The sequence below is a fragment of the Ostrinia furnacalis genome, unplaced genomic scaffold, assembly GCF_004193835.3.
Source record: "Ostrinia furnacalis isolate ACB-3 unplaced genomic scaffold, ASM419383v2 OfSCF1533, whole genome shotgun sequence".
NCBI classification, from domain to species: Eukaryota; Metazoa; Arthropoda; class Insecta; order Lepidoptera; family Crambidae; genus Ostrinia; species Ostrinia furnacalis.
This window is the reverse complement of record NW_021131772.1, coordinates 174,504-193,117: the sequence shown is the minus strand read 5'-3', so window position 1 is coordinate 193,117 and position 18,614 is coordinate 174,504. Positions and strand designations below refer to the sequence as shown.

General features: G+C 43.5%; 1 protein-coding gene across 1 annotated transcript in view; it reads right to left on the bottom strand.

Annotated features, from left to right (window-relative positions):
• LOC114352990 (uncharacterized) overlaps positions 1 to 18,614 on the bottom strand; it is a 33,544-nt gene that overhangs the window by 2,015 nt on the left and 12,915 nt on the right. Inside the window, exons 10-15 of the mRNA XM_028304769.1 lie at positions 8,247 to 8,341; positions 5,598 to 5,670; positions 3,351 to 3,477; positions 2,385 to 2,511; positions 1,389 to 1,502; positions 217 to 399 (exon numbers count right to left, since the gene is read on the bottom strand). Coding sequence (XP_028160570.1) covers positions 217 to 399; positions 1,389 to 1,502; positions 2,385 to 2,511; positions 3,351 to 3,477; positions 5,598 to 5,670; positions 8,247 to 8,341 — 719 coding nt within the window. The remainder of the gene's footprint in view (positions 1 to 216; positions 400 to 1,388; positions 1,503 to 2,384; positions 2,512 to 3,350; positions 3,478 to 5,597; positions 5,671 to 8,246; positions 8,342 to 18,614) is intronic.

Below are 18,614 nucleotides of genomic sequence, written 5' to 3'. Positions count from 1 at the left end.
AAGAAGAACTGAACTCTAATCTGTTATTAGTCTGGAATCAATGCAAGAGTTTGGAGTTTCGAGTGTCCGTAATACGGGCCTTAGTAGCGTGCATTGGGGGAGGGACCTATGTCCAACAGTAGACTGAAACTGATTGGCTATGTTGCAACTGGAAGTGCTTTCACAGACATTATTCTCTACAAAAGTCTACTACTGAGAATGAATGAATTTACTCACATTTAGACAAGTGGTTCAACACCACCGCGCACGTGTGGTCGACGTCAAGCGGACGCAGTGCGTGCTTCTTGCCGAGGCTAACTTCGGCGTCTTCCGACATCTGAGCGAAGGTTGCGAAGACTTGCTGCCGCAGCCAGCTGGACAGCTCGTCTAGCCACGAGTCGATGAGGGTCTCGGCTATGTCTGAAATGGAAATTGTTTATAAATTCGTTGTTTTTGTGACAATAACTTGGTGATTAATCTGAATAAATATTTTAATTGAACACAGCTTGTCTAGTAGTAAGCTCCGTACAAACATTAGCAGTATTAGCACCTTATGTAGTTATAATAAGTACGATTTAGCATTGAATATTAAAATTATATACAGATAACAGCACGCCAAGTTGAACACTGTGAGGTGAGTACATCTTATGTATCAATAAAAAAATATAATCTGATGTGCTTTCATCTGTAAAAGTATTTGCCTTTAAAAGGTTGTGAACTGTCTACTTTCTCAGCCAAAAGATATAAGCCTTTCCAGCGAGCAGTACAGTGGTGTATCCAAGTAGCCAAAAAGTTCATAACACGTCTTTGTTTGTGATATTCAAAAGTAGCCAAAAAGTTCGCATACGTCTATTCAATAGGAATAAGGTGGCGAACTTTTTTTTTAAATTCAAAACAAGCCAGGTGTTTGACCACAATCGCACCTGATTTTAAGTGGGATGCAGTCTAGGATTACAGGTAGATTAGGTACATTTCTGCCCTGTAAGTGCTTATTCACTCTCGCCTTGAAAAGGCCCGGATTATACACTCAACATCAAATAAACCGCACCTTTCGCGACGCGAACTTTAAAGATTTTCTTCTGACACAATCATGGTGCCCCAACAATATTGGTGTTATTTGAAAGCCCAATCTGGATCCTTCTAAAGACACATTTTTGGGGTAAAAACCTTTCCTTTAATGAAATGAAGATTAGAACTAGGTTTTTAAATGGTGCCAATATTGATGGGAAGTGGGGATGCATACGTTTGAAAGTACTGGTCGCGGGAGGTGCGATTTATTTGATGTCGAGTGTAGTTTTTGGGAAAGACAGCAGCAGGCAACGAATTCCAATTAAACAATTTGACGCTGATATAACATTCTAAATAGACGGAGGATCTATTTGGCCAAAGACATAAGACATTCGTCTCACCAGCCAGCAGGAGCGCGGCGAGGCGGTGCGCGACGTGCGCCCGAAGCAGCCCGGCCGCCGCCGCCAGCTCGCTCGCGCCCGCCCAGCCGCGGCCCAGCTGCGCGCACCACTCCTCTGCGAAACAATATAAAGGGTGATTTTGTTATCATATCCAAATTTTTACGAGCGACTCAAGAATCAATAACCTTATCGATTTACGTAAAGATTTTTTTTTTCATATTTAATTATTTTTATCCGCTGCGCGCGATTTCAAAATTGGCTCACGTAGACAATTTGCTTCGTTCATAGAAAAATACGAACACACAGTTAACTACAAAGCCTAATAGACATAATGGTATGCGAAAATAAGCCTTCCTTAACCTTTAAAAATTAGAATATGGACATCCGCGAATGAGATTTTCAAAAATTTTTTTTCGCGTAAAGTACTGCGATTTGGAAAAAATTAGATAAAGTTGTATTGTTAAATTGTTAACTTGTAAACTGATAACAAAATTAACCTGTATTGTATATTTACGACATTATGTATACACTCATTGGATATGTTTAGAATAGAATAGAATAGTTTGTTTTTCATCTCTGAGATCCGCCAGTGATCGGAAACTAAATAAATGGAGCGTGCGGCACTCACAGTATCGTATTTTCACCAATAATAAGATATATCCATTACATGTTTGCCCTTTCCACATATTATAGTATAGTCATAGTCGTAAATGTTTATTGCATCATGTTGGTACATCAATCAATCAAAAAATGTTAGATCAATTCTAGTCGCTCAATTCAGAAAAGTTGAGTCATTTCTACTAACGAAGTGTAGCGCGCCATACTAATTTTATGTAATTTTATATGATGATCTGTGTAGGCAAGGCATGTAGTAATAGAAAAAGAAGCACGATCTCCTAGACCCCAGAGAAAGTCCTTAAAAGAGCCCTACGACCAAGCAGTTCCCACTATAAACACTCGCAAATGTGTGATCGTAGCATTCAAGTAAGCACTCACCGAAGTCCTCGGGCACGAGCTCCGCCTGCTTGGGAGGCGGCGCCAGGTGGTGCAGCGAGTCCAGTGCCGCGTCCACGTGCGTGAAGGCGCGCCGCGACCCCACCAGCCGTGCAACCGCGCCGCCCACCTTATTGCAAAATAAATCTATATAAATAAAAATGAATTGATGTTCGTTAGTCTCATTAAAACTCGAGAACGGCTGGGCCGATTGAGCTGATTTTGGTGTTAAAATGTTTGTCGTACTCCAGGGTAGGTCTAAACGGTGAGCAAATAAGGAAAGATTTGCTAATTTATTGCCTTTAAGGCGGAACAGAGTTCGCCGGGTCAGCTAGTCGAAAATTAAATAAAGCTTTCAATAAATGCTTTTCATTTCGGTCACAGACACGCGTAGACGTTTTTGTCGAGACTCAAGATCACTAATTTGCGTTAAAATTTTCCCTTTCGAAAACAAAAAAGCAAAAACGTAAGTTTGAAAGGTCAAAAATGTTGATCTACTTCTGTTCTCTGCTTCGATATAATCACGACATGTAGTAGAAACCTCAAAGTTTTTAAAGGTCGGTCGTCATAAAACTACCTGATTTTAATCATGCACATCAAGGACTTGGTCTATTTCCCTTTTTATGGCAGGGTTGGAGTGGGGTCACAATTCAGAGGTACAACCGGGGTCACCAAATGTCAGTGACCAAAAATCAAGGTCAAAGTAACCAAAGATCAAGGTCGCTAAAAGTCAGTCACCAAAGATCAAGGTCAATGTAACCAAAGCACAATGTCAGTCACCAAAGGTCAAGGTCACTGAAGGGCAAAGTAACAAAAGAACAATGTCAATCTCCAAAGGTCAAGGTCATTCAAGGTCAAAGTCACCAAAGGCCAAGAACATTGAAGGTCAGTCACCAAAGGTCAAAGTAACCAAAGGTCAAGGTCACCAAAAGTGAAGGTCACTTGCTATATTACGCGTGTAGTACTCACACTGAGCTCGATGGAGGTGGTGACGTAAGCCCAGTCGTGGCGCGCGCCCTCCGCTCCTTCCGCACCCTCGGCACCGACTGCAGTCTTGATCGAGTTGAACACGCCCGTCACCGTGCGTTGGAACAACCTGACAAAAATACCTTTTACTGGGTTAATCTGAACTAAATAGAACAACTGGGTTTTTTTTAAATAGAATTAGTACCCAAATTACACATCCCCCTCTAGTTAAACCCTAGTGCTAAGCTTAAATACGCTTCGTGTTACGAGTGGATTTGCCACAATAGTCCAGCAAGTGGCGGTCGGGCACTTTCAACTATTGTCGCTTTTTATGTAGGTAGTTGATAGGTACGACTGTTAAAAAATTGCAGTCTGATATGCTATCGACTATGCATTACTGAGACTATGCAGGCTATGAGAAACACAAAGAAAATGCTCAAAGTTACGGTCAAACCTCGCCCGCTCATTTGCGAAAATACTTACGTGCCGTGAAGCTCACTATACTACCCGTTCGCGCTAAGTTTGCCGATGAGATATGACGTCACTCGAAGAAAAGCGTCTATAACTATAACAAACTATATTTAAAATATTTTTTAATTATTATTATTGATAAAATTGTGTATTTGCGTAAAATAAGACACTTTAATTGGGTTTAAGCACTAACTAATTGCGTTTAATCGCGGTTGGAGAGGACGCGCATTCCACGGACAGGCAAACTTAGCGCGAACGGGTAGTATCGCAAAAAAAAACTACCTCCGATGTAACCAAATAAAATGACTATTGCAGGTAACTGGCGCAATCGTGTGCAAATCGCAAAATGCCGCGTTATATTTACCGATATGCAACAGTTTTCTGACTACATCTACCTACCTGAGCCTACTCCCTAAAAATGGCGTCGTTGCATAAGAGAAAATACTAATATCGCGGTAGGGCTAAGCCCCGTTTATTACAATGAAAAACCTACCTACATCTTATTGCAAATAAAAAAAATGGCTGTACTAATCTACAAAACATGGAATAAACCCTACCATTACTTGCGATTCATCATTATAAAGTTGCATCGTCAATTATTTCCTTAAAAATATTATTCTATTTTCGGGAAATCTTACGAAATTTGACCACTGACTATCCAATCTACATGAAATATGTAAAAACGAACGCACCAATTAATGAAATAAAAATTAAAATAATTAACTTGTATCGTCAATCATTTGCGTACGAAACTTTTTAGATTAAAAATTAGAAAAACTTTCGGAATTTTGGCACACTGACTCCATACAAAAAATGAAAAAACGAACACGCAAAATACAATATCGATGTCGCAGGCAAATTGTATGATTCCGCATTTTACAAACGGCGTCGTCAGTTTACAAACGCTCGCTGTTCTATGAAATGCCGAAGGCAAATTGGCGACTCGTTCAATTGATAAAATTTCGACTATGATTGTTGCAATAGGGTGACCATCATAAAACACATGTTGGACAAATCAGACTTAATTTCAGAAATCAGGTAGGTATCTATTCAGGTAAGACAAACCTAAAATACTAGCTACTCCTAAAGTAATTAAAATATTTTCGTAATAAAAACAACATTAAACTAATTTAAACTATTGACGTACCTATAGGTAGGTACATAAAACTATGACATAAAATAAGTTTCGATAGTCAGTCCTTTAATTAAGTCTTACATTTTAATTAGACCTAGAAGAAGTTTAGAAGACAACACAATATTTTTTTAAACCAATAATATTCTGCAGCAGTCCTCCACCAGTCCGAGCACCAGATTCCATTGTCACCTTAGCGTTTTTTACGTGCCGGATAACCTCAAAAACTATTTCATTTTTCCATAGCTTTTTCACTGCTCCTATTTGTGAATCGTAAAATATTTTTAATTCACTAAGTATAATAAATGTCTTTTTTTGTGAAAAGTCCTTTGAATACGTAGAATTTGCACTGTTTTCTGTATCACAACACCACGACTCGACGCCATTTTTCTTGTTTTGATTAGCAGCGCCTCGCGTGGTAAGAAATTGAACTAAATACTTCAATTTGCCGCGGCATTTTGTAAACAGCAATTGAATTGGCTATCAAATGTTTAGGCATATTATAAAGTGCCCAGGCAATTTACATTTTGCCTTCGGCATTTCATAGAGCAGCGAGCGTTTGTGAACTGACGACGCCGTTTGTAAAATGCGGAATCATACAATTTGCCTGCGACATCGACATAAAAATATATTTAAAATCAACTCACTTGTCCAACCGTTGCATGTTGTTCGACGTCTGACCGGGAGACACGTTCCTCTCGATGCTCATATCGTATTCGTCTACAAAGAAATTATTCAAGATTCAACTTCAATAGATTGCTCGAGATCTTTCCGTTACGAATATTCAAAGAGAAGAGGGTAGAACAGGGTGGCCTACTTTACCGAGTTGCCGCCATTAAACGGGTCGTTCATTCTTGACTCACTCATTCGTTCACTCTTTTTTTAATTTTGTTTCGCGGCTTTGGAATTATCTCATTTGAGCAAGCAAAATATTTCACCAAATTTTTATTTTATTTTATGACGTGTTGCATTAAAATTAAAGAATTAATTTTATACTTTAACGATTTTGAAACCCCAAATGGTAAAGATCGGAAATGTTGATTGATGGCAGCGCCCTCCTGCAAATGACATTTCAGTGTTTTCCAACGTGGCAAAAATCGGAACCAGCGATCCGTTATTGACGGTGGCGCCCTCCTATCAATGTCACGGGTGGGTACACATTTCAGCGTAGTTCATTTTATTCATTCAGCGTACTTTTTTTTGCCTGTGCATTTGCCACGACACCGAAAAATGTCGGGAAACGGATTGATAGAAAAGTACCGGAAAAATCATACTTTCCTATTTTTTAATAAAGATAACATGCTATAATTATAAAAATACGGACGATAGCTGGTCAACAATTTTAGTTAATCCTCCGACAAAAATATAAATAAACGGCACTAAAAAAATTTTTACCTTGCGTTTTACCCATCATAGGGCACGATAGGGCATGTATTTTTTTTAAGTAACTAAAAAAGGAATGTTTCCTTTGAGTAAAATTTTCAATTTACAGTATTTTCTCTTCCCTTCAGGTGGCATTACAAAATTGCACCCTGTATAGTTTCCAACGTGTCAAAAATCGGACCCAGCGCCCCCATGTCAATATCACGGGTGGGACAGTTCAATGTAGTTCATCTACAGTGTGAATACACGTATAGTTCGTTTCATCCACGAAGACGCGCCCCACAAATTTTTGGTCTCAGTCGCGCGGGGTGCGGGGAGTTTGATCCGAGCAATTCTAGCGTCATTATTGTAGCGTATATGTGGATATTGACTAGTGTGACTGACATAGCCCGCAGAATCGCTAAAATCAAGTGGCAGTGGGCGGGGCACATAGCTCGAAGAGCTGATGGCCGCTGGGGCAGGAAAGTTCTTGAGTGGCGACCACGAGCTGGAAGACGTAGCGTGGGCAGGCCTCCCACTAGGTGGACCGACGATCTGGTGAAGGTCGCGGGAAGTACCTGGATGCAAGCGGCGCAGGACCGGTCTTTGTGGAAATCCTTGGGGGAGGCCTTTGTCCAGCAGTGGACGTCTTTCGGCTGAAACGAACGAACGAACGAACGATATGTGGATAATTAGCGTGTTACACCAGTAGCGGCGTAAGGAGGGGGCGGTGGGGGCGGTCCGCCCTGGGTGCCAAGCATCAGGGGGTGACAATAGTCGCGCAAAATAGTATCAGAGTATATACAAATGAGTAGGTCATCTTCATAGAAACGCCCGAGCGCGGTTTGTATGTGAGCGCGCCAATACGTATGCGGCGCGCACGCACATACTAACAAAATTTAGCGTTGATTAGCGGTAAGTTGCCCCGAATTTTTCCTCATTTGTATTTACTCTGGTAGTATTCACTGGCGCATCTGCATGACAAGGAAGGTCATGATGATATGTCATGATACGGGGGAAGGGGGGTGATTTTATAGCTGGTCTCGTAGTAACATCTTTCATCTTCGAATCGGTACCAAAAATTGTGGGGGGCACCAGATCATTCTGAGGTGCCTTAGAGGGGGGGGGATCGCCCCGGATGCCAACCTATGTTATGCCGCCACTGTGTAACACTTAAACCAGTGTCGGTGTAGCATAGGTTGGCACGCACCCCCCCCCCCCCCCCCCTCGTCATAATATAAATTATAGCCCAAGGCACCCCAGAATGGCATCACGACCGTCCTTGCCATGAAGATGCGCCAGTGAGTAAAATAAAATTCATAAAATTCATTTATTTTTGCAAATAGGCTTTAAAAAAGCGCTTTTACACAGTACTAATCTGCGCGACTTGTGTCACCCCCTGATGCTTGGCACCCGGGGCGGACCGCCCCCACCGCCCCCCCTTACGCCGCTACTGACTCAAACGTTAGCGGAAGAATGGTGGGGCGCGTCTTCGTTGATGAAACGATCAGTAGTATTANCTGATGACCAAGAATCTACGAGATTGGCTGATAAAAAAATGCTATTATAGTATTACGGAATTCCAAAATGATAATGTATGTTGACTTTTTGTGATTTGACTATTTCATAATTTGACATTATATTATTTGTTCTATGAAAATACTGTTAAGGATAATAAATTTTAAATTGACATGATAAATAATTACCTAATACGGAATACAATTATATATGAGTGGTAATCGTTAAATTAATAATATTGTACTATCTAATTGAAAACTTATTGTAATTTATAAAAAGTCGTTTTAAGACGAAAATTTGCATGCTGTGTCATCATAGTTAAATAGGTGAAAGCAACATTTATCTCTTTGAAACACCTTTTTGTAAACCCTATTTATTGCAAATAAATAATTTGAATTTGAATTTAGTGAGCGTACCGGCGAGCGCGGCGGCGTCGACGGGCCGCGAGGAGGCGTGCTGCGAGGCGCGCCCGCGCTGCTCCTCCGCGCCCTCCCACCAGATGTCCTCCGCTCTGCGAACCACGGACGCACAGTGGTGTCAAAGCACATAATATCACAGTTAATAATACCAGGCATGTTCATCTCCGCGAGTTTACATCGAAAACAAAACACGCACGATGGCCCACCTACAGGATACTATTCGACAAGGCCTCACATACGAGCGAACATTGACTCACGCACGCGTATTCTTGTGTATGATGGAAGAAAATAAAGAAAATGGTGTACTAAATACTGTGCAGTATTTACTTTCTGAATAATAATAAAAACACAGAATGTACTTTTTTAAGTTGCCTCTTGAGGCTGAGAGGAAAATAAGTAGTTAATTATTATTCATGATAATTCATGCTAAATCATGTATTTCCTCCGCCATTTTCCGCAGTTTGGCACCTCACGTCACATCATTTTACCGAAGTCAGCCCTATAGCTTCGGCGCAGTGCCGATCACTGACGTTTGTCAACAAAATTGTGCTTGACTCTTGAGACAGGCTAAATTACACCATATTGTTAAAGACATTGAGCATAAATTTTTTTATACCTTCGCGAAGTAAAACTTCTGTACGTAGTACTTATTATTATTCTGTGATAATACCCTTAGACATTTTACAGCGCTAGTCCCAAACTTGGGTTTGTTCGATTTAGCCTAGGCGCAGACCATCGATTTTTCGTCGGCGGATAGTTTAGTCGAGCAGTTGATTAGTAAGGGCATGTATGGAAGTGCGCACATTACGCCGATTCAATTTCGCCGATACTTCATACAATTTAAAATTGGGCACAACTATCGGCCAACTAAAAATCGATGGTCTGCGCCTAGTCTTACCTGTAAATTTAGGTTTTAACATTGATCTCAAGAGCTCTGTACCTCACCTGGGGCCTGTCTCAACGATCCTACAGTGAGCTCGGTAGGTAGCTCACCTAGGACCGTCCTCAGCGCGCTGCAGTGAGGTCAGGAACTCAGTAGCTCACCTGGAGCCAGCCTCAGCCTGCCTCCAGTGAGCTTAAGAGCTCAGTAGCTCATCTGGCAACGGCTCGCGTGTGATCCAGTGAGCTCATTAGCTCACTAGCTCACCTGGGCCGGGCTCTATGCGTCTACAGCAGTGAGCTCAAGAGCTCAGTAGCTCATCTGGGGCCGGCTTCATCATGCCTCCAGTGAGCTCAAGGACTCAGTAACTTTTCTGAGCCAGGCTCGGCGCGCCTGCAATGAGCTCACGAGCTCAGTAGCTCACCTGGGACCAGCCTCGGCATGCCTCCAGTGAGCTCAGGAGCTCAGTAGCTCACCTGGGCCCGGCCTCGGCGCACTGCTGCAGCAGACAGCGCAGCTTGGCGATGCTGGTGGAGAGATCGGCTGCTTCCTCGTACTCGGACTCCGGGGAGTCATTCAGGGCTCTCAGAGGCGGCGGCTGCTCGCGGGGAATTCAGTGAGCTCAGTAGCTCAATAGCTCACCTGGGGCCGGCCTCAACATGCCTCCAGTGTGCTCAAGAGCTCAAGAGCTCAGTAGTTTACTTGAGACCGGCTTTGGCGCGCCTGCAGTGAGCTAAGGAGCTCAGTAGCTCATCTGGGGCCAGCCTCAGCGCGCTTCCATTGACCTCAAGAGCTCAGAAGCTCACCTGGGGCCGGCCTCAGCACGCTTCCTCCAATAAGCTCAGAATCTCAGTAGCTCACCTTTGACCAGCATTAACGCAGTTGCAGTTAGCTCAAGAGCTGAGTAGCTCATCTGGCGACGGCTCATGCGTGGTCCAGTGAGCTCAGGAGCTCAGTAACTTTTCTGGGTACGCCTAGGCGCGCCTCCTTTGAGCTCAGGATCTCAGTAGCTCACCTGGGGCCCGTCTCAACGACCCTACAGTGAGCTCAGGAGCTCGGTAGCTCACCTAGGGCCGTCCTCAGCGCGCCTGCAGTGAGCTACGGAGCTCAGTAGCTCACCTGGGGCCGGCCTTCGCAGCACGCCTCCATTGAGCTCAGGATCTCAGTAGATCACCTAGCGCTGGCCTCAGTGCATCTGCAGTGAGCTCAAGAGCTCAGTAGCTCAACTGGGGCCGGCTTAGCGCGCCTCCATTGAGCTCAGAAGCTCACTTGGGACCGGCTTCGGCGCGCCTCCAGTGAGCTCGGGAGCTCAGTAGTTCACCTGGCGCTGGCCTCAGCGTGCCTTCAATAAGCTCAGGAGCTCAGTAGCTCACCTGGAGCCTGCCTCAACGATCCTCCAGTGAGCTCACGAGCTCAGTAGCTCACCTAGACCCGGCCTCAGCATGCCTCCATTGAGCTCAGGAGCTCAATAGCTCACCTGGGCCCGGCCTCGGCACGCTGCTGCAGCAGACAGCGCAGCTTGGCGATGCTGGTGGAGAGGTCAGCTGCTTCCTCGTACTCGGGCTCCGGGGAGTCACTCAGGGCTCCCAGTGGCGGCAGCGGCTCGCGGGGAATTCAGTGAGCTCAGTAGCTCAATAGCTCACCTAGGGCCGGCCTCAGCATGCCTCTAGTGAGCTTAAGAGCTCAGTAGCTCATCCGGCGACTGCTCGCGCGTGGTCCTTGGAGCTCAGTAGTTCATCTGGGGCCAGGCTCGACGCGCCTGCAGTGAGCTCAGGAGCTCTAAGGAGCTCACTAGCTCATTTGGGGCCTGCCTCAACGATCCTACAGTGAGCTCAGGAGCTCAGTAGCTCACTTGGGACCGGCTTCGGCGCACCTGCAGTGAGCTCAGGAGCTCACTAGCTCATCTGGGGCCAGGCTCGGCGCGCCTGCAGTGAGCTCAGGAGTTAATTAGCTCACCTAGGGCCGGGCTCATCATGCCTCCAGTGAGCTCAGGAGCTCAGTAACTTTTCTGGGTACGCCTAGGCGCGCCTTCTTTGAGCTCAGGATCTCAGTAGATCACCTAGCACTGGCCTCAGTGCATCTGCAGTGAGCTCAAGAGCCCAGTAGCTCACCTGGGGCCGGCTTAGCGCGCCTCCATTGAGCTCATGAGCTCAGTAGCTCACCTAGACCCGGCCTCAGCATGCCTCCATTGAGCTCGAGAGCTCAGTAGCTCACCTGGGCCCGGCTTCGGCGCGCTGCTGCAGCAGACAGCGCAGCTTGGCGATGCTGGTGGAGAGATCGGCTGCTTCCTCGTACTCGGGCTCCGGGGAATCACTCAGAGCTCCTAACGGCGGCGGCGGCTCGCGGGGAATCGCTTTGGCTTGCGACGGCTGGAAAAGGTTTAGTTAATAAAAATGAAATAGTAAAACGAATTCATAAAAGTCAAAATACTGGTCAAAATTAATACTAATATTAAAACAGGCCAAGAGCATCCTTCTTGTAGGTAAAAAGAAAAAATATTTTATTTTGCGCCATTGCTGCATTGGTAGAACTCCCGAATCAGGTTTTTCGTTTTAGTTGCGATTTCGTCGAAATACAAATACACACTCGGTCCACTGGATATAGGCAATCCCCAATACGCGCCTATGTATCTTGTCTTTCTTCGAGTTGTCGCATCTAGCTTCTGCCGACGACTACGCGACTTTTCGCAACCAAGTAACCTTGACAGTTTGTATATGTAGTTTTAGTCAAAGAGAGCTACAACCAATGACTACAGCCAATAGAACTTACCACGCTATCCTGGGAGATGACTCTCTGCTGTTTTATTAACTGAGGGGCTGAACCGTTACCGTTGTCTTCTGGAAAATGTTTCATTTAATTTTAAAGCCTGTGGAGTACCCATATTTGATCAAAAATATTTTTTTTTAGTTTTAGTAGTTAGATAAATAATATTATTCATATTACTATACTGCTTAATTAAATGAATGAACGGTTGTAATCCAAGCTATGTTTGGGACGTGTTTAAGTGCATATATTTTTTTCGTAACAGTTTACATGGTACGAAACTTTATTGGTTCCTAAGCAATATTTAGAAAAATCATACGAAAGAATATAATTATGATAAAGTTTTGATTTAAATTGTTTCGCTGTGGTACCTTTCTGTATGACTATGGAGGAGCCCGTCTCTTTAGACTCGGCCGCCGTCTTAGCCTTGGGGCTTGTTTCCGGCGGCGACAGCTTCTCACCATTCCCTCCTTTCTCTCTATGGGACGGGGATTTTTCCTGGAAAGTATAATTATTTTTATTAGGTACCTCCAATATTTATGCATAGATATTTCAAGCTCTGTAATTTGTGTATGAAAAGTAGTACAAAATTGATCCGTACCGGCGACAAAATTGGAAGGTGGGAATTATTTATTTATTTATTGAAACCAACAGCGATATATTGAAAACGTTAGTTATAAGATTTAGACTGATAGTATAGCCAAAGACAGGTTTCCCTTTTTATAAAAGACTTTTTATAAATTAGTTGAAATTAATATCACGTGTACGTGAAAAATTACAATGATGACATGAGCATGGGACTATTCACATCTCGTACCCATTGCTGCAACTCCTATGTAGCCATGATCTACAGCTTGACCGCCAATAAAAACCCAACCAGTGAAGGTCAAGTTTGTCCCGGGGGCCAATGACATGGGCAGTAATGATTTTAAGAATGATTCCAAGATCAATGTGAGAAGATTTGAAGATGATAAGCTAACCTGCGAATCGTCGCTGAGTCCCGTAAACCGGAGGCCTTTCTTGAAGCCCGCGATGCCAAAGTCCAGCAGGCCCTCCATCATGCCTGCCGCCTCGTCCTGAACAATCGAAGCGCGTGAGAATTTGATTTAACACGGATATTATTATGGTAATGTCTAGCATGCCTGACTCTAACGGGCCTTGCGCTGCCTAGTGTCAAATAACTGTAACATTTCATTTGAGATTTGAGGTTTGGCATCTATTTATATTTCGGAGGTATTAGGTAGTTAATCATAAAGTTACAAACTCGCAGGCTACTCGTTATTTCTATTGAAAAAGCTCATGAGGAAAGTAGCTTATGCGGACTATTACACACTACGCAGCGCAGTGCCTGTTCAGTAATGATGTGTGTATAATCAATCAGTGATAATAGAATATGAAAAAAGAAACCCTTCACCATAACATTCTAGCATTGAATTTATTTTAAGAAATCATGAACTGTAATTTTTATTTTCCTTTTTTTCAAAATTAAATATTTGTCTTAAAATGATTAGATTGATAATAAAATTACTAGTCTCATGTTATTAATCAACGAACATGTAGACAGCGCATGCGTATTGCCTAACATCGCACGCATCGCGCGCGCCGTCTCATTCCATTTAGCATCGATGCCTCGTTTGTATGAATCTTTCCGTCTTTCTTTACCTTAAGTAAAAGGCAATATCGTACTGCGCTTTTTGAGAATAGGCAACATCATATCAGTCTATACATTTCTATGTAACAATGGAATGTATTGCAATTACATTGATGTCAATTGTCCCAGAGTTACCTTGATAACAAACTTGATTATTATAAAAAAACACAGAAGGAGAAAAACTAACAAAACGTCACAGTTGATCGTGCGAGCACTTTAAACACAAGTTTTTCATGCGACTCCTACCCACATATTATTATTGCATTACCATTAACACCCATATTCTCGTGATATCCTTAATTTAACTAATTTTAATATTTTCGAGACAACTTCCAAAACTAAAATCATCTTAGGATATGGGTGTTAACCAACATGCAGACACCACAACCCTGATTTAAAACAATATGTATTACTTGTGGAACAGAACATTTCTAATTTTCCATGCCATTATATTATCAGAAATGGAAAACTTTTAGAGGAAAAGAGTCATTTTAAACCAACAAATAGATCTTAAAGCAAAACTCCTCAATGCGAAGCCGATACTGAGCTAAAATGAAAAAGTATTACACATTATAAAATCCAATCAATATCAAGGAAACTAAAAGTTTTCGTGTCTGATAGCGAAATGTTTACCGCCCGGCTGTGATTCTGAACCTGGATTTTTAAACATCTTTCTAATTCAAACTGTTTCTAAAATGGACTTGTTTTCGATGATTCTAAGGCCCAGAACAGACGGTGCCGTGAAACGCAACTGCAACGAAACTGCAACTGCTAGTTACTTTTGAGTTGCATATAAGTTTCTGCCATAGCGTCCGTTGAGTGACCACACATGACGCGACCAGTTTGAAATTTTCAGTTTCAGTTTCATTCATCAGAATCATCACAAAGTTGCAGTTTCGTTTCACCGTCTGTTCTGGGCCGAAGTTGTATTGCCGATTCTAGTTTGTGCGAGAATTGTAATGCTTAGTAATTTGTAATAACGTTCGTAAATTCACGAATAAGTTCTCAAACACAGCCGCGCGGGTATGTGATGAAAAATTCACTTAACTAACTTAAAAGCCAAGAGAAGCTGACAGATCGTGCATAAACTCTAACATACACCGGAGTATTGCTTGCGGGGCACATCTATTGAAAGTTTGCGTGGGACCTGGAGGTCTCCGATCTTAGTCTTAGCTTGGTGGACGGTGGTCTGCAGGTCCTTGAGGAGTGCGTCGGCGGGCTTTTTTGTCTGTCACAGAAAAACTTTATCGCGCGCGTCCCTGTTTCAAAAACCGGGATAAAAACTATCCTATGTTCTTTCCCGGGACTCAAACTATCTCTATGCCAAATTTCATCAAAATCGGTTGCGAGGTTTAAGCGGGAAAGCGTAACAGACAGACAGACAGACAGACAGACAGACAGACAGACAGACAGACAGACAGAGTTACTTTCGCATTTACAATATTAGTTGGGATAGTATACTTGGTAATGTGAACTTACCAAACCACAGTGGCTGCGGCGACTTGCGCCTGGGCGGGTTGGGGCTCCCGTCGGCGTCGGCGTCCTGCCCCCACAGCCGGCTCAGCGTGAGCTCGCCGTCCAGGCTGGCCAGCAGGTCCTGGCCCAGGCTGATGCACTGCAGGTCGATGTCTGACGAAAATCCCCAACGTCGAGCTATTGGAACGCTGCACGAAATTCCGATCGACCAGCAGATCAAGCGCCGCAAGGGAACTGGATTGGTTACACTCTCCGAAGGGATCCCGACCACATCCCTAAGCAGGCTCTGGATTGGAACCCCAAGGAAAACGCAAACGTGATCGCCCCAAGCAAACTTGCCGGCGCACTGTGGCAGACGAGGCGAAGAAAACCGGCAAGACCTGGAGCGAGATCAAACGCGAAGCTCAAGACCGAACGCGATGGAGGACTGTTGTGGACGCCCTCTGCCCCATCTAGGGGACATAGGACCTTTCAAGCGACCTTCAGTCTGGTCACTAAGTGGATGGGTGACTGCAGTCAAGCGACCTTAAGTCTGGTCACTATAGAATGGGTGACGTCAAAGTAAGTCAAGTAAGTCATGTAAGACGACGCAGCGACACCGCTCCGACATCTCACCGCCGCCGCAACTCATCGTGTGCTTTGGCTCTTATAACTTATAAAGCCTGGTCCGTGAGCACGTAGAATCCCGTCCAATGATCCCAAGCTGTCGCTCGCACGTAATTATGTTGCTGTCGCGCTCGCACACTCACTGCGGGCGCGCGTCGCACAGTCGCTACAGCAATATAATTACGCGCGAGCGATAAGGATGGGTAGCATGGGGTCATTGGACGGGATTCTACGTGCTCACGGACCAGGCTTTAGTATTAGATACTAAATAATGTGAACTTACCAAACCACAGTGGCTGCGGCGACTTGCGCCTGGGCGGGTTGGGGCTCCCGTCGGCGTCGGCGTCCTGCCCCCACAGCCGGCTCAGCGTGAGCTCGCCGTCCAGGCTGGCCAGCAGGTCCTGGCCCAGGCTGATGCACTGCAGGTCGATGTCCGTCTCCCAGGTCTTCACGCTGCCTGTTGGCGGTTTGGAACTATACTCAACATCAAATAAACCGCACCTTCCGCGACGCGAACTTTAACGATTTTCTTCTGACACAATCATGGTACCCCAACAATATTGGTGTTATTTGAAAGCTCAATAAATATTCTTAAAGAAAAACACATTTAATTTCTTAATAAATGATTAACATATACCATAAATGTGACTTGAAAAAATACCTCACTTTGGGCACACCTATGGGATCAATTAGACCAATTTTTATGGTTATAAAACCAAATAATGATCTCACGTGTCCTCTTTAACAGATGGATAGCGATTAATCCCAACTTAACAGTTTTATAGCCATAAAAGTTGGCTCAAGCGTAACTACCTATTTTTTGAAGAAGTGACTCTGGATCCTTCTAAAGACACATTTTTGGGGTAAAAACCTTTCCTTTAATGAAATGAAGGTTAGAACTAGGCTTTTAAATGGTGCCAATATTGGTGGGAAGTGGGGATGCATACGTTTGAAAATGCTTGTCGCGGGAGGTGCGATTTATTTGATGTCGAGTGTATTTTACACACACTTAGTGAGAAACCACACGGTGCAGTGCGGCGCCCCACCGCAAACATTTAGCGGCGCAGCAATATTTCACCGTCTAGCATATCATTGATTTTTATATACATCGCTCCGGCGCCGCGCCGCGTAAGTACCGCACCGTGTTGCGGGGTGCCTGCGGTGCGGCGCCGGAACGCACCGTCTAGCATATCATTGATTTTTATATGCAGGACGCCGCAGCGACATCGCTTCGGCGCCGCGCCACGACCGCACTGCACCGTGTGGCTTCTCCCTTAGCCTTGTAGTTGGACCATCATGTTTGATATTTACAATACATTCTACTCCAACTCCAACCATGAGCCATAAGTTTTGGGTAGCGATGCTGAAGATGGTAGACAAGTCAATGTTGACAGCATTCATCATATCACCCTTTAAAATTACTACTGCTAAACATAAGACTGGTAAGCATAATTTGTGATGCATCCATCTCTTGAAATTAATTAACTTAATATAAAACGTGAATAAGTTCACATAGCAACAACTACAGCATGGTATGACAATTATTTTTGAGGTAAACAAATAAGGATTAATTTCAGGGAGTGTAAAGTAAAAAATGCCTACCTTCAATAATTCTGTCATAGATCTTCACTTCATTCCTGCCCTGCCTGCCGCGCCGTTGCCTCAATATCGGCGATGACTTGATATCAAGGGGTTCTGAAGTCGTCACGGGCACTTCCTCAACAATACTCTCAATCATCTCACTTGCCACACTTACTTCTTCTTTAACCTCTTCATTTAAAGGTCTCTGTAAAATAGGAGCCGTTGTATTCGTAATTAACGTCGATAACGCAGATTCCACTGTAGGTTTTTCCACAATCGGTTCTGATAATTCCTCTTTTACGTTGAAAACTTCTTGCATTTCATCTTTTGTTTCCACTTCAGCCTTTTCAGGAACAGTTCCTGTACTTTCTTCGTCTTTTAAAATCGTAAGTAATTTATCATTCAGCCAAACAGGGTCAGCTAATGTCTCTCCAATGAATGTGTCTAGCTTTTTAGACAGAATTCGGACTAGCAACTCTGAATGGGGTGTGTCCCATAGCTCCCAAGGTACCAGTTCCTTGAGGACCACACGAAGAACATTGGNTCTCTAAATAAACCGCACCTTCCGCGACGCGAACTTCAAAGATTTTCTTCTGACACAATTATTTTAACCCAACAATATTGGTGTTATTTGAAAGCCCAATAAATATCCTTAAAGAAAAATACATTTCATTTCTATAGCCTGACCAGGAACATAAAAACCCTGGCATAGAGGCGCGTCAATTGCATTTGATAGTGCAACACTGAGTACAGTCGTACCTGTGTTAAATTAATAGGCTAACTTTATGTATCAGGATTCAGGATTACAGGCTAATTTGATATTTTCATATATAAACAAAAAAATATTATTATAGGTAACCTGGTTTAAATAAATTAAATGAAACCATCAATGGAGCTGGTAGGATTTATTTTATTATCCCAACTAATATTATAAATGCGAAAGTAACTCTGTCTGTCTGTCTGTCTGTCTGTCTGTCTGTCTGTCTGTCTGTCTGTCTGTCTGTTACGCTTTCCCGCTTAAACCTCGCAACCGATTTTAATGAAATTTGGCATAGAGATAGTTTGAGTCCCGGGAAAGAACATAGGATAGTTTTTATCCCGGTTTTTGAAACAGGGACGCGCGCGATAAAGTTTTTCTGTGACAGACAAAATTCCACGCGGGCGAAGCCGCGGGCGGAAAGCTAGTTCATCAATAATCAAATTCAGAACTTGAATATTCAACTGCAATGTCTGCTCATGAACGCTTCAAACTCGGTACCTACTTCTTTCCCAATTCCATAAAATTCAACACGAAAGTGACAAAAAAATTTAAAATGTGTAGTTGAAACAAACCACAGCTAATTTTCATAGTGGACTGTACTATACGATAAACATGTCAGTCAATTTGACAACCTTTGTCGGAAACATT